General features: G+C 43.8%; 1 protein-coding gene across 3 annotated transcripts in view; it reads right to left on the reverse strand.

Annotated features, from left to right (window-relative positions):
• The window catches only part of Bicc1 (BicC family RNA binding protein 1), a 201392-nt gene that overhangs the window by 31922 nt on the left and 152153 nt on the right, over positions 1 to 17317 (reverse strand). For all 3 annotated transcript variants that reach the window (XM_051186877.1, XM_051186878.1, XM_051186879.1), the window contains exons 4-8: positions 4038 to 4117; positions 2509 to 2667; positions 1319 to 1372; positions 655 to 849; positions 53 to 304 (exon numbers count right to left, since the gene is read on the reverse strand). In XM_051186877.1, the coding sequence (XP_051042834.1) occupies positions 53 to 304; positions 655 to 849; positions 1319 to 1372; positions 2509 to 2667; positions 4038 to 4117 (740 nt within the window). The remainder of the gene's footprint in view (positions 1 to 52; positions 305 to 654; positions 850 to 1318; positions 1373 to 2508; positions 2668 to 4037; positions 4118 to 17317) is intronic.

Raw genomic sequence — 17317 nt, forward strand, 5'->3', positions numbered from 1 at the left:
GAGTCCAAGAAGTTCCAGAAGAGCATCACAAAGCTAACCAAAGCAGACTTACCATGAGATACTGCCTTGCCAGGCAGACAGACTCGATGGTGCCCTGGAGGTAGACGGTGGATTTCTTCTGTGGATTTCCGGGGTCAGGAAAGTGGATCTGTGCCCCTGTCCTCTGCATGATATGTTTGACGTTGCTCCCATTGCGGCCCATCATGAAGAGGTGATGCTGGGCTGCAATGTCCAGTTGTGTGCTCACGGGGATGGCAGATGCCAAGCTTCCCGCAAGGTGTTCCAATAGCATGGCTGTTCCTTCCTAGTAGAGAAGGGTGGACTGTGGGAGGAGTGCAGCAATCCCACCAAATCCCACCGCCCCCATGCAGGCAAAGTTTCTATTGCACCTCCAACTATGGAAACATCCGTAGCATGTTCTATGGGACACCAGAAGCATGAAGGAAAATTCTGGAAACCAATAAGTCTACTAATCATAAGCATAAAACTTGCACTGGGTGTGGTGGCATATGTCTATCTGCAACCCCAGCAGCTAGGAGGCTGAGACAGGAGAATGGTGAATTTAAGATCAATGTTGGAAACTCTGTCTCAAAAAAAATCAAAAAGAAAACTTGCATGATCTGTGTTTTTACACCACTTTAAGCTTTTACCCACCTTCACAGCATTAGTGTTATTCTGAGACCCTCGTACTATGACAGTAGCACCATACATTCGAGACCTCTGTTTAAACGACACGGAAATGCTGTACGTCTGTGAGATGCGCTGGATGGAGGGGGCGTTAGGATCCGGGACTGGTTGGAGAATCCCAGCAATCGGTAACTCAAACATCAGCACCAAAGGAAGCAGCTCCTAAGAGAACCAAAGCAGTGGTGAAGTGTGGTGCTTGCGAGGGGTGGGGTTTGGGGGCACACAGTGCATCTGCTCCTTTCTAAGCATGGGTTCTGACACATGAATTGTCTTCATGGGAGGGCCGAGATCCAGTACAGTGTGCACCAGTTCCTAATGGAAGCAGTCTTTAGCCTGTGGCACTCTCCATCAAACCTCCCTGTGAACAGTGAGTCAGGCTAAAGCTGGAACATTTTCAGAAAGTCTCCCACCCATCCCATCGAGAAGCACTAATGAATAAACATAGAATGTTGTGGTTTAAATGCCTCCCACAGAGACCAGCTAACAGAGGTCAGAGTGCTCAGGAAGTCACCCTGTCCCACTGTCTCCCGCTGACTAAAAACGGGACTTGGTTACCAAATGGCAAAAAATGCTATTTTCAGCCTGCTTTTTATTCAATGTGGTGGGCAATCCCAAAGATTAGCACAGTTACCCGAATCCTCGATCGGGCAGATTCTACTCCTGCTGGCTGTCCTGCTATTGACACCTGCAAAATAAGGGAGCAAGGCTTACTCCACCACTCAAGCCTGCAGCGGCCTTCCTAGGCAGCCACACGCTTGCTCCTCAGCATAAGAGCACTAGGGCTCATGACAAACCTCAGCCGAACAGAGACGCATCAAACTGGAATTTGATTTTAATGAGACCCTCCCTCCAGTGATGCCTGGCCATTGAGCTGTGTCACCACTTGGACCTAGCCACAGCCAGCACTCTCAGGAAGCCATTCTAATGCTGTTATCATTACTTCTGTCCACAGTACTCCCCCCTTTTGTTTAAAGTCTCTTTGTGTCAGTTATGTATTAACATCAATGACATGGATGCTTTAGGCTCTTAGCCACAGGCCTGCTTCTGCCACACCCACTGGCCCGCCTCTCTAGCTTTCTCCATAGATCCCTGGGCCGCACCACGATCCATCACCAAAAGCATTAGTCTTATGCTGGGTGGGAGAACTGAGTTCAAGGACATGGCTCATTGGTGCGGTGTCACAGCCACCGTCAGGTTATTTTGAATAATGCCTGTGCCTTTAATCAAGGCTTTCTACCTGGCCTCATATACACCCCAGTGCAACATCGCTTCCTGATTCACCCTCAGAGCTGACAGATTCCCATTATGGGATTAACTGAGATGAGAGAACATATTTAAATAACAGAGCAGTAGTATGTGGACTTCAAGGAGCAAACTTCAAGGACCAGGAGTGCTTGCATGTGGACCCAGAACTTCCAAAGTGAAGCAGCCCCAGGAGTGTGTCTAAGCAAACAGCTGTAGTCCTGCCAGTGAGGAGGACTTGGAAGCCTAGGCAGTACCTCTTAGAGGTGACCACTTCTGCCACCGTGTGGACAGAACCCACACACTGGACAAGGCTCCTGAGATGAGAGGGACCTGATGAACTCTGTCATTTCTTCATGATGGTCTTTATTTTGAGATACCTCACCCCTAATTTCTACCTTTTAGAGGTTAGGCAGAGAACCACGGGTCTACAACATCAAAGTACCCCATTCTCTCGGGGTAGGGGGAGAGCACCACCCACAATGTCTGCCATCTGTAGATTACTCTGACTGCTTTTTGCCCTCATCTCTCAGAAGGGATTTGCACACTGAAACTCAAGGGTGTGGAGAGACGAGTCACCTGGTTGCTTTTTTCTGCCTGGTTGTTCCTGTTGGAATCAGGAAAGTGGATGTGACAGCCCGTCTCCTCCATCACCTTTTTAATGTTGTTGCCGCCCTTGCCGATGACATGGGAGTGCTCTGTGTGTGAGACATCCATCTTCAACGTGACACGGTTGCTCTGTGCAGAAGCAGGGTTGTTTCCCGATGCATTAACCACACCAAACACTCTGCCCTTGCGGCACTTCAGTATTAACAGAAATGGACTCTTGTGGGAAACTACAGATTTCTCACAGGGATAACTCTGAACCTAACACATTTCTACCAGCATCTCTATTTAGAAAAAAATCTTATTTTATGAGAAATGCATCAGAAGCAAGTCACAGAACTTTTAACCACAATACATTCTCAGAAAATTAAATATAGTCAGCTGGAAAAAAAAACCCAAATAAATTATTCAGGATTTTTTCCTTTAAAGGCATTATTCATGAAACAGTTCAAATAACTAAAGACAGATGAAATGGATCATGTGACTAGAGATGTCATGTTGGATAGTGGGACTATGATGATAGGGGACCATAACTAGAAATCAAGCTCCCACTGAGATCACACAAACATTGACAATATATGCTGCCTGACCTCCTACATACAGTAGCTGCTATACCTCTGCCTAAGCTTACACACCCATCCCTTATTCCTACTGACAGAAGAAATAGAGATCTCAAAGCCATGGACTCTGGCAGTCAAAGGCCTGAGGGAAAGAACCCCAAGCAGAGGCACAGTTACATTAAAGAAAATGTAAAATCCCAAGATATGGGGAATAAAAAGGCAGAGATCAAACTGGTATCCAAGTATTTAATTCTGAGGAATTTAATGTAATGTGGTAAGGACGGATGTTAATGGCATTCCTGAACAGCAAGACCGAAGATATTAAAATATCAGTAATTTGAAAACATTCTGAAATCACAAATTTTTGACATGAGCCCAAAATACTTTTATTTTTATGCTTAACTTCTTACACTAACCCTTGAAATACAAGAGAATATCCCCTTCTCTAGGAGAAGGAAAAAAAACAAAAACCAGATGTGTTTAAAGAAACAACAGCATCATAAATGAGTGTATGCTTACATGTGTTCAGCTTTTGTCATGATTGTTTTTTATATGTACAAACATGTAGGCTGGGCATAAACACACACATGTGTACACACAGGGAGCTACAGGTCTCCTATGACCTCAGAAAAGCAAATGTGCTAATTCCTAGCAACTTCATCACCTGCCCTGTACTAACTAGGGCCAATGTATCCTTTCTGAAGATGGTATATATGTACAAACATGTATCTGAACATGTAGTCATATATGATATATATATTCATATATTCATTAATCAACATGATAGAGACCATTTAAACTAAGCATTTTCTCTATGTCTCTCACCCCTGTAGAATCACGTGTGCCTGTTCAAACCTTCCATATTTCTTTTCCCTTCTCCACATGGTTGTTGGGTGCCAGCATGGAGTGGCCTTGCAATTGAGAGCCTTCCTACTAACTTACTTTTGTGTCTAAAACAGACATGATCATTTCTTTGGCTTCTTTTACATCATCCTTCTTCCCAGAAACCTTGATGTGGGGATCTGGAATGAAAAGGAAGAAAGATTTGCATGAGACTTTCACACCTCACCTAAAATCCCTGCTTTAAGACCAAGGCCACAATATAAAACATTCCACAATAAACCCAGTATTTACTGCATTGTATGCATGTGATCATTTCAATTAAGATGCCTATATGAAGCAACTTCCAGAATGCTGTCCACATTCAGAGTGCAGTCCCAAGTGTCCCCTGCTTTGCTTCCCATTTCTGCTGTAATACTGAGAAACCAAAGCCATCGGGTCTGGAAAACCTGGTACTCCAACAAGAACATGCCATGCTCACTCACAGTATAGGCATTTCACTGGTTTGTCCCGAGTAGTCTTAAACCCACAATGAAAACCAGATAAAACCATGAAAATCTTCATTGTAATCGCTATGGACCAGCCCAATACAGGTGACAAAACCCTTCTGCAGAATAGAAATTAATTTTACATGCATACACACACACACAGAGAGAGAGAGAGAGAGAGAGAGAGAGAGAGAGAGAGAGAGAGAGAGAGAGAGAGAGAGAGAGAGAGACAGACAGAGACTGGGGGGCATGGTATGTTAACATGTAAAACCATTACTTCACAGGCTGACTAACCACATTAAAATTCTTATACACCTGTACCTGTAGAGGACCAGGGACTCTCAGTTGAAGGATAATTTATTTGGCTGTCTATCCCATTTTCAACAACAGAACTATAAGCAAATGAAGGGAAAAAAAACCTCAATACCAAATGTGGAAGGGTAAGAGTACCATCTAGTGGACAGAAAGTGGATTATTATCCAACACAGCCATGCCTGCTTAGACCCAATCATCTCCAAAGTCCCCAGGGGTTACTGAGTCCCTGCTCTTGTTGGAAAGTGGTCATTGAATACCCAACACCATGGATGTTACAAAGCCAAACAAGCTATCCACACTTATAGTGCCGTTGAACAGACCTAGACCCACTGGCTCCTGCTTTGGTTTTTGTTGTTTGTTTTAATGCTGTCTCCTAGCTGGCAGAGCTGCCTGGGAGTTTGTGAGAACTTTGGTAAGCAAAGTAGATCGATCATGGGGTTGGGACCTCTGAGATATATTATCCCAGCACCTTTCGGTAAGATCTCTGCTTCCCATCCACAGTGATATGAACCTGATCCATGAAAACACATACTCGCTCACACACTGTTGACTCAAGTTTTTGAGGTAAGAAGAAAACAAAGAAGGATCATGAGAGATCTTGGGCATTCTCTAGTAAGCCAAGAATATACAGAGATTCACAGATTAATAGAAATGGGTTAATAATTAAGAAAGAGCTATCCAATAAGAAGCCTGAGCCACCAGCCAAACAGTTTAGAATTAATATAAGCCTCTGTGTAATTTATTTGGGACTAAATAAATGGCTTCGGGACCAGGTAGGACAAAAACTTCATCAACGACACACACTCAGATACACATACACACACTCTTACACACACACACACAAACACACACACACACACACTCCTGCCACCATGCTGTTCCATTCAAGCACATGGGTTGAAAGAACCAAGGGCTGGAAACAAATCATCCCCTTCGTTGAGTCGGGAGTTTTAGCAGCAGTGTCAGGAAATAACTGTCACATGGCTGCTAAGCCTCCTTAAGACCCTGCACTGTGTAAGTGTGGAGTAATACTTCAGTGCTTTTAAGACAGCTGTTAAAACTTACTTTTTAAAAAGGTTACTTTTATTATTTTTAATTATGTGTGATTGAGTGGCAGAGGAGGCACTAAATCCCCCAGCGCTGGAGTTACAGGTGGTTTTGGTCTCTGACACAGGTGCTGAGGTCCTATGCAGGAGCCATACAGGCTTTTTACCTCTGAACCATAGACTGTTTTAAACTAACCTAAACTAACCTGAATCTTTATTTTGCAGTTGTGAGGTTGTCTCATCATATGTAGGTTATCGAACCACTAAGGTATTCTCAACAATGCCAGTGCTAATGTGTTGGCACAGTGCCCTCTGCCCCAGCTGAGGGAGGGAGAGCAGCTTGGAGAGCCTCATGTGGATCAACAGCTGGTGAGAATCAACAGCTGGACTCCCAGGCCACAGCGTGGCCTTCTCTTCGGCTTTCTCCACAAGTGTGTCTTTTTGTATGGAAGTTAGATGGAAAGCAGAGCTTGCCCCATTGGTATTTCCAGAATTATGTGCTTCGATAGGCACAGAACAAACATATTACATCTATGTACTGATGGGATTTGGCTTCAAACTTTCCCTGAACCTAGACACAGTTGAGGTACTACTGACCCGTTGGCTGAGTTGATCACTTTTCCTTTAGGTTGGCAAGCCACTCTGGGTGAGCATCGGGCGTGAATTCAAGTCAAGGGTGAGCAGCAGCTGCTCATATTTACCATGGAACAAGTAAATTTCTCTCTAGAGTCCTCAGAGATGGGCTTATTGCCTTAGTTAGGGTTTCTATTGCTGTGATAAAACACCACCACCACCAGAACAACCAGAGACGTTTATTTCAGCTTATAGTTTAAGTCCACCACTGGGGGATGCAGAGTCCGTGGTGGGGTGCTGCTTGTTGGTTCTGCTCCTCGTGGCCTGCTCAGCCTGCTGTCCTATGGAACCCAGGATGAGGCTCCACAGTGAGCTGGATCCTCCCCTGTCAATCTTTATTGAGAGAATGCACTACAGGCTTGCATATAGGCTGATCTCACAGAGGGACTTTCTCAACTGAGATCCCCTCTTCTCAGATATGTCAAGTTGACAAACAACCAAGCAGGACTCTTGCCTTTTAAACAAAAGCTTTGCATAAGCAGAGGAGCTTAGCAATATCTCAATTTTATCAAAAAGAGAAATCCTGAGCTAGCCGATTAGCCCCGACTACAGATGATTCTACAAGAATAAAACAGAAGTGTGGGTGCCACACCAAACAATGCACTCCACACTGATTCTGTAACTGATAGGACAGACTCTAGAATCAGTCAAAGGATGTTCTTTCCCAATAGCAATTCCAATAAACTGAGTTAGATATAAGCGCGGAGAGCATATCATGAAGGGGATTGGAAGGGGCAGACTCCACATTTGAGGCAAACAGTGAGCAGCACAGATATGTCAGGCGGCACTCAGGGCATGAAGGAGGGACAAATCACCTACAGTAGGTGTCCTCTGATGCTCAGGGTAAGGCATGGTCCTCCTTAACAGCCAACAGGAGAGCAAAAACAAACAGTATGAAACCAAATACACTTTAAATTCAAAACCTAGGTTTTGGTGGGAATAATGATAACTGGTATCCACAGTCTGTACAAACACCACAAAGAGCCATGCCAAGCTCCTATCAAGGTTGTATTTGGAAGAATGATGCTCAAACGCAACAGAGAAAGCACATCTGTGACATGTTGGTGACACAGGGAACCAAGAGAGGAAGCACACAGCATGGCCCTGAGACATTTTTCCACTTAATTGTTCACTTCTGCTTAGAGATAGGTGTCTCCACCACCTAAACTTTGAGGGTTTTAGTTAAATAAAAGGAGAGGGATGGAGGTATATCCAAGTGCCCAAATGGAGCCTATGGGCCCTTCTTCAATTGGACAAAAGGAGCTATGAGCCTAGGGAGATGCACAGGCAGCTAGAGGGTGGGTGAGGCCTTCTGTGGATGAAACACCAATTTCTCAACACAGTCAGCAATTAAGATTGGAAACACAACGATGCCAATCTGTGATAATTTCTCCAGTGGCCTGACTACTTCAGAAGAAAGGGAGTGTGAGAAGGAGTGGTCAGCAGAGGTCACATATCCCTCTTTTCCATCAGGAGCCCCAAGTGACTTATCAAAGCTGTTTATTTAATCCAAAGCAGATATAGAGACTCGGGGAAACCTAGACATACACTCAGCAAAGAACAACAAAATGCACACAAAATCTGAAACAGAGTCAGGGCACGCCAGAAGAAATAATCAGCAACAGATGTCTCCACAGAGTGTGAGAAAGGAATGGGGGGGGGGTTATTGTATGAACCATTCTGTGGCAACACAAATTAATCTCAGAGGTGCAGTGCAGGTGGGAGACAGGTACATAACAAGCCCAAAGCTGGAGAGGAGCAGGAGATGAGAATGAATTAGAGACACAGTCAGATTCAGCTCTTGGCAACAGCTTTCTATATCCTAGAGATAAGGAAGAGGCAAGGAAACCAAATGCCAGGAGGGAATCTAGAACCATCAGAATGGGTAGTCGGCACAGGGTCACAATGAGGTCATTGCCCAGGGGACATTCATGCGTGTAAGTGTAAGATAGGCCACTCTTGAAAGAGGTAGCCATTCCACACAATGTTTTTAAAAGTACTGCAATGACCTGGGCCAGGTCGAGTTATGGTAAAGAGAGCTAAACTAAAACTGTCCCTCTGGAATGCAATGGGATCCCAGACTCGCCTCAGAGGTCCTTCTCACAAATGAGGGGGTAGTGAAGTGAGGACACTGGCGTAAGCCAGGAAAAAGCCCCCTCAGGAAACGGCTGAGATAAGAACAACTTATGCAGGCAGGTCTCAGAGCCAGAAATGACAGAGCTTCACTCTCTCCAAGGAATACAGGTCATCATGGACATGGCAGGCCCCAGGGGTCCTGCCTGCGGTCTGGGTCTGAAGCCACAGAACTGCAACCCACAGCCAAGGAAGAATGTGCCTGTCAACAACAGCTGGGACTGTTCACAAAACATCTGATACACAACTGCTGGCTGTCATTACAGAATAAGGGAACACACACAGGAGGCCAGCAAGTCCCGTGAATAAACATGTGATACCTCAGACACACACACACACACACACACACAAGACACACAGATACATATACACAGACACTCAGAGACACACAGAAACACATACAGAGACACACACACAGACACAGAGATACAAAGACACAAACACATGGACACACACATACGAACACACAGACACACAGACAGAGATACAGACACACACACACACATACGGACACACAGACACACACACACAGATACAGAGACACACACACACAGAAACACACACACATGACTTCTTTCTGTCTGGTCTATTGGAAGAAGAAGCCCGAGAACATAACTGATATGTTCTGCAGACTTCCAAGTCATAATCAAGGATGACACAGGAGACAAACAGCCTAGTCAGCTGGGCACTAGCCTTGACCTTGAGGGATACTTCTGTGCTGTCTGGTGAGAAAGTTCCAGATGTTCCTGTGAGGGATAGCTTGGAATGGGCTCCCTGCCTGTATGTTAAAGTCCGTGTTTCAAGCTCCCTTGTGATCAAGAAACTTGAAAATGTGCATGGAATTTTTAAATGCCTAATATTAGGCAACTGGTCTTTCAGGAAAACTATCATTTGAAAAACTGCCTATTTTTTTTTCTAGTCCCACATTCTACAAACTAGCTAAGTAACTGTCATGTTTTCTTCCACAAAGACACAGTCTGAAAAAAAAAATCCTCAGTCTCTCCCCCAAGGGGGCCTGCTTGTTTCTCTGTGCCTTGAGGTCATCCACTCCTCCAAGGGGGAGTTGGGCCTTAACCCCTTAGTCTTCAGAGATGTGCATCTTCAAGAGAGGGCAATTTGAAACAGCCCTTGAAGCACAAACAGATTTACCAAGCACTTGTCCAAAGTAATACCCTGTTAAATATCATAAACAATGGGAATTGTGAAAGCTCTGTCTCTAAAAATTTGCTTTTTCTGAGAACAACAACAAAACACTCTACAAAAGCCCCAGGAAATGAACCTTCTCACTTCTAAAAAGAAAGTCTTCTCACTTCTAAAAAGAAATACAGAACAAGACAAAAGCACTAACGATCCCACAGGGAAATGGGTGGAAGATATGAATAAGTAGTTCAATGGGAAGATGGCAATTATGTAAGTGTGAATAAAATTCAACCTTAATCATTGCATTGATAAAAATAAAAAAAAAACACTTAAACAATCGTGCACACAGCAAAGTCTTTCATATTCTTCATGAAGTCATGTTTCACATACTGGTGTAAAATGCCTGGAGTAATCTGGAAATATTAGTTTAGAGTGTCATTTCTTTTCAGGGACATAGGCAGATAGAGAAGAAACAACCACATTCATAGTGATTACTTCCAAGTGTCAGAATCACAAGTGTAACTTATGCTCCAGGCTGCTTTGTATTTTCCATCATAAACATCTATAGTGTGGCTAAAATGATCATACCTGAGAATTCAGACAGTACTACTAACCCTGCCTTGGAGCGTTCTGTCCTTTTCTATTTATGGTCTACTAACTTTTTGGGTTTCTGCATTGCTGTCATGGAGCTACAGACATGCATATGACCACAATTCCACCAAGGAGTCCCTTGCCTCAGTTTCCCCTGTGATGCCCTCCTCAAAGCCCACATCTTCCTCCTTGTTTTCCAGTGTGTGTTGTTATCTATCCACATCCCTTAACCTGCTCCTTCAGCCCATTCTTTGCAAGCACACTTTGGTAAAGCTACCTTACAACTCTCTCTCTCTCTCTCCCTCCCTCCCTCCATCCCTCTCTCTCTCTCTCTCTCTCTCTCTCTCTCTCTCTCTCATTTCCTGCTGGACTGAGATGACACACTGTACCTGTCCTCTTCAGGCAGAGTTCAAGGTGCTTTGGGTGGCCTGGTGTAGTAGGCACTCTCTCTTCGTGCTTGCCTCTTTTCACCCCAAAAGCACAAAGATGTTAGAGGTAAAATCTACGCTTTACATAGGTTAAGCATGATATTCCCAGGGCCATCAAGATGGTGCCAAGAGTTAAGCTGCATGCCACCAAGCCAGATGATCTGAGTTCTGGGGCCCACGTGCTAAGAGGAGAGATCAGAGGACAGAAAGTTGTCCTCTGACCTCCAAACACAGAGTATGGCACAAGTGTATGGCATTTACCCATCCACACTTGGTAAATAAATAAATGTAATTTTTACTAGATGCTTCTTTACAAAGATTAACTCCTTCCAACTTTATCATGCCACAAGAGATCATCTCACCACAGCACAGAACCCCCAATCCAGCTTGTTTTCCGTCTCTGCCCTACCTCCAACATCCCGCAAATGCATTTTCTTCATGTTCTCATGCTTATTACTAGAAACATCTTGGCACTTCCAGATAGTCCTTGATAAATGTGTTGCAACGTGTATAAGACCTTTGAAAATATGTGTGGATTCAGCAGCACTTTGAAATCTCTAGTAGTTTCTTGGCTCGCTACAACCCTAACGGCACTCATTGGTATGCTCTGGCCAATGGATGGACACCTACACTATATTAAATACATAAACATCGTTTTCCATGCCAACTTCAAATCTATTGAAGGGAGATGGGCATAACCCGTGAATCAGCCAGTTTCACATGGAGGAGGCTGACGGATTCCTCTGGAAAGCTTGCAAACTTGCCTACAATTGAACTTAAAGATGGGGTGGGTGTAGGTTGTTACATTTTCCTGAGTAGATCTAACTGTCAAACAAGCTGCAGAGGCTGTGTCAGCTTATGCAATAGAACTGTCTAAAGATAGCGTGAAAGCAGATCGCAAATCTCTTGAGGATGCAGCTTTGGTCTGCCCTTGCTTATTATATACCTATATAAAACTCACATTTGCCTTGTATTTCAAATATTTCATTATTTTTGTTTTTGTTTTTTGAGACAGGGTTTCTCTGTATTGTTTTGGAGCCTGTCCTGGAACTAGCTCTGTAGACCAGGCTGGCCTCGAACTCACAGAGATCCACCCACCTTTGCCTCCCGAGTGCTGGGATTAAAGGCATGTGCCACCAATGCCAGGCATTTCAAATATTTCAACAACTATATTCTAAATATAATTACAGCAATTATATCAGTTTTTTTTACTATTGCTTCTGTTCATTTATAGAACAAATAGGCTATTTTTTAGATTTTTCAATAATTGCATGTATTTATACAAGGAAATGTAACCATAACTACTCCCCATTTCTACCTCAAACTTCCCTCATATTTTCCCAACACACCTCCTCCCAACGTCATGACCCAAAACCTGGGGCTGGGAGTGTGGCTCAGTGAGCAGAGTGCTTGCCTAACATACTGGAGGACCTAGATCTGATCCCCAGCAAGCATAAAACCAGGCACACACCTGCAATCCCAGCAGTTAGAAGACTGGAAGGAGAATCTTTAGTTCAGGGTCACCCTCTACCAACCACATCACAAGACCCTGATTCAGAATAGCAACAGCAACAAAAATCCCTTGATGGCTTTCCCAAGTCCCTGGTGCAAACTGTAAACAAGAAAAAGCTTAAAATATTGAACCCAACAGAGCTGGCTCCAGTTTTACATGTAGAACCCACACACATTCAATTCCCTGCCCCACTTTGCTGTTCTACAGAGTGGGGCTTTTTCTGGCAATACCTGAAAAAGAAAACACCTCAGTATTGTGGGATGATTGTAATGGACAATGATTAATCTTTGATTTAAAAGTTCCCAAAGAGCAACTCCAAGTTACAATATTGCATATCAACCGAAATTCACGAGAAAAAAAAATGTGATCAGTTTGGCAGCCAGTTCTGCTGCAAGCCCTGGCCTCCTCACAGCACATCTTTCTTCCCCTTAGCACATAACGTGGAAACAAAAGAAACACAAAGCTGACTACATTCTTGGTGAGTTACCACCATACTCGAAATCACCTAAAACCTTAAGAATCTTGATTTTGGCACTCGCCCTGTGTGATTTCAATTATTTTCCCCTTGTTCAGCAAACCCGACCTGCTATGCTCTCCAACAGTTTATAGATATTCCATTAAGCCTAAACTCAGTTCCCAATGTCTGGCTGCAAGCCTCATATTAGTGCCACTTTTTATGTCCTTCTCTTCAGATGGTCATAGCTTTGGCTTTTCTGTTTGAGCATTCATTCCACAGAGAGATAGGAGTCTCCTACAGAAAAATTTTTAGTAATGGAAGGGGGCATATGCTAACAACAGGCTGGCATAGGGCACCCCTGAGCTCTCTGCATCCCAAGTCCATAGTGGAGGTGCATGACAAGCTGGCATCAGAGGGAAAGGGGTGTGACGTTTAAAGCAAACACTTGCCAAGGAGCTTCAGATGGATACAGGGATGCACAGAGCTCATCTTCACCCACAACCTGGGCTTGCTGTTCTCCCTGGTGGAAACACTGCTTCTAGAAACCTCATTATAAAAGTGGCTTCCTTTATTTTTGACTAAGAGGATTTTGAAGATGATTCAGTTCTTGAGAAGGGTTGTGTAGACACTTTGTCTAAACCTATGAAGATGACAGTCCATCATAAAAAATACAACCACCCTCAGATTCCCAAACTAAAGTGCTCTCTCCCCGCCCCTCTCTCTCAGCTCCAGAAGAACAGCTCAACAACCTCATTCCCTCATTTGGTTTCCTCACACTGATTCCGATAATCAGCAACCTGAGCCAGCCATTTATCTTTCAGACATCCAGTCTCAACAAGTCTTCAGGGACATAACTCATCTTCCGTTACAACTCTTATGCACATAAACACTTCCACATTTCTGTAAGTGATTTCATCCCAAAACATAAAGGGAGATGGACAGAACTGGTCTGGTAGTCACAGAAATCACAATAACCCATCCTTACAAAGCCCTTCACTCACTGAGTCTCTTCCTTTTCTTTTAAAGGGAAACTGACGGAGGCTCCATGGACACAGACGTTCGGGAACTCCATTTGCAGAAGAGCTGCAACCACACTGCTGGCTGTCTCATGGGTATGCACACCTTCCCTTTAAGCAAGACTGAAGTCAGCTTTGCTCCAGCCCTAACCTAACTCAGAAGGAGTAAAGGAGGTGCATCTCTCTGCCTCTGCACCTCAGTGTTCCTCGCCCCTTATTTGACAAAATCTCAGAGCAGACTCTTTAAGTGTGCAGTTTATGGATATGTCAAGGCACACCCCAGGCCTCAGGACCCTGAGGCAGGAAGATGACAAGTTCAAAGCTAGCCTGGGCTGAATATCAAGCCATAGAGAGATTCTGATTAAAAAACAAACAAACAAAACAAAGCAAAGCAAAAACAACAACAAAACACTGTAATGAGACATCCACATGTGTCTGTTTAAGGGATATCAAGGACTTAAGATGAGACTGAGACTCCCTCCCTCTTTCCTTATAAGTGATCACATAGGCAGAAAAGAAGCATCACCTCTATCAGGCCACATAGCCCAAGGTCATGGGCAGGGCAAATACCCACTACAAACCACCACTTTGCATCAATTCTAACTGTGACTCATGACCTCTCAGATATTGCAGAAGGCAGGCTGGTACATCACTGATGCCATCAAATGCTTCTATGTGTCACAACTCACGCAAGCACATTAGGCCACTGGGCATCACCAATGGAGTGGGGTACATGCCTGAACCACACTTCTGCGTTCCCTGTATCCAGCTTTTCACTACCTTGGAAATGCCTGACAATTCCAAGTTTTAGATAATAGATCTAAGCAGAATAAATTGTGTCTACAGCAAAGCATACAAGCCATCCCTTGGGGGAAGGCAACTGACCCTGCCTTCCTCTTGCATTGGTAAAGCCAGTTTCAGATGTTGCCTCTAGCATTCCTTTTCCCATTTAAGTCTGGCCTCTTTGGAATGGTTACATCTGCCTGGTTCTCTCGTGACTAATGAGATAAACAAAATCTTTAACACATGTTCATTTTATGTCTGTATGAGAGCCATGATTTGCTGCATTCTCAAAAAAGTATCATTTAATACTAAGACAAATGGTCCCCACAGCTATTAATAAGGACAATTTAAATCCCATTACAACAGATTCCAAAAGTCATTTGTTTTGGAATTTTTTTGGCTAACAGATATTCCTCTGTGCTATCAGTTAAATAAATGGCCTGGGAAATTTGCAGTGTCTTGTGGTGATGGATTTACTGTGGTGAGATTTCACCTGGAATGTACTAGGGGCCTCTCTGTGGAAGAAGACTTAGCTCATGTGTGAGCTGCTTTAACGAGAATCCAAAGGATTAAGGAGAATGAGGCCGAGGAGCTGGAAAAACAGCAGAAGCTGTCACTGAGGACTCTGTCACAGAACTAACACCCTAGATGGAATGAGGGTCCCTGAGAACGGCATCCCTAGTATCAAAGCTAGCAACAGCCAGCTTCTTTTAACACCGTTCAATCCTCGGAGTGCAGATTTACAGTGGGGTTCCTCCTACATCCAGAAATAGTTACGGGAAGCATATAACATCCCATCACAAAAAGTGACACAATTCTCTCCCAAAGTGGACAACCCTCTGACTTTCCTCACTCCTTTGCTCCATTCAACATAACTCAATTACTATGTTTTTCAAAACAGAAGGTCAGAAGGGTGAGGGCAACAGTTCTGAGAGGAAAGGCTTACTGTGCAGCATGAGGACTGAGTTTGAACCCCCAGCCCCCATGGAAAAGCTGGCATGGTGGCATGTCTGTAAATCCAGCGCTGGGCAGGGTGGAGACGGGAGAATCCCTGGGGACTCACTAAACAGCCAGCATAACCAGTACAAGCTCTAGGCTCATGAAAGACTCCATCTCAAAATATAGAGTGGAAAGCAGTAGAGGATGATGTGCAAAATTGACTTCTGGCCTCTGTATGTACACCCAAGAGGTCAAGACATAGTGCTCCACAACCTAGAAGAAATGTAAATAGAAATGCAGTCTTAGCAACAGAAAAGCTTCATGGCTTGCATTCTGTCATCGCTTTGATTTGTGACTTGTCAAATCATGTTAGCATACTGCACAAACACATATGGAAAACACATAATGCTGTGTATATTACTGAGTTAAACCTTTCCAGAGGCCAGTAGAGAGTTAAAATGCCCCCTTCCCAGATATGTGACCTGGTTGTATTTCTCTAAAAAAAGATTTCAAAGTTTTTGGATTTTTTTTCCAGATTTTTTTGTTTATACTAAAATGTAGTTTGAGTTCTATAATTAAGATGTTTAAATGTGGCTGGGGTAACTCAATGGTCAAGAGCACAGGCTGCTCTTCCCAAGGACCTGAATTCAGTTCCCAGCTCCAACAGAGTAACTCAAAACCCCTGTAACTCCAGTTCCTGAGGATCTGACACCTTCCTCTGAATTCCACAGGCAGCAGACACACACTTGTTGCACAGAAATATATGCAGGCCTAAACAAATCCCCTTAAAATTTTTGCTGCTGTTATAAATGATAATGTAAATTTCTTATATGCAGGATATCTGATATACAATCCCTGTGAAAGGATCATTTGACCCTCAAATGTGAAAGAGTTGTCTGGGCCCCCAAAAGGGTCATGACCCATGGTTGAGAACCCTGCTCAAAAGCCATGTATATGAAAATGTATACATCATGTTTGGCACCATGAGCTTTAATTACACACAGCTATTCCTATGCTTGAGAAAAACCTAGCTCATGGGAACTATGACAAAATAAAAACACCAAGACGGTAACTAGATGTTTATGTCACTACCTATAACAGGCTTTGAAAACTCTCAATAAGTGTTGTTTATTACCAAAGGCTATAATGTGGCAGGACCCTGGCTTCAAGGGACAGGGTGTCACCTACACCTATCAGGTCCCTTATCTTGGAATAAGAGAAAGAAAGCTCTTTTGTTTGTAAGTTGAATCTGTTACAAATGTCACCAAAGTGTTAAGTCAAATCATTGCTCAGGTGTAGTTTTGTGCAATGTTAGACTTTGTATAGAACTACTGTAGGAAAGAGGCAATAAAAGACACTAGCAAATAGTAGAGTCCTGAAGATCCAGGACCTCCATGATAGAAGGCAGAGTGGAGAACCCTTCCAGAATGAGACCAAGGCAGGAAGAGCAACTACGGGGTGCTAGGAATGGGAGGCAAACTGTATCAGCGAGCGCTAAATATAGTAAGGACCTTAAAGTCAACAGAGTATTCACAAAAACCTGTGGGAGGTAAAGGCCAGAGACTAAATATTATTCTGTCCCCATCCCCCAACCCCACATGTGGTCACCAAACAGCAAGTTTAATGACACACAGGAATGCTGTGGCTTCTCCAGAAGTCCACAGTGTCTGGGCAAAGCCTCTCCATTTGATCTCTACATAGGAGAGAGAATGGCTTCTAGGGTGTAAAAGGGAATTTAAAAAGGTCAACCTTCAGGCAGGGATAGGCCATGTCAGAAAAGGAAATGGCTTTCAGAGGAAAAAAGACAGGAAATGAGTAAAAATGATTGGCACAAGCGGGGGTGTGGTGCTCAGAGGTTAGAGCAGAGGAATAGGTGTAAAGCATCATGGGAGGAAAAAAT

The sequence above is a fragment of the Phodopus roborovskii genome, unplaced genomic scaffold (assembly GCF_943737965.1).
Source record: "Phodopus roborovskii unplaced genomic scaffold, PHOROB, whole genome shotgun sequence".
In the NCBI taxonomy this organism is placed as follows: domain Eukaryota; kingdom Metazoa; phylum Chordata; class Mammalia; order Rodentia; family Cricetidae; genus Phodopus; species Phodopus roborovskii.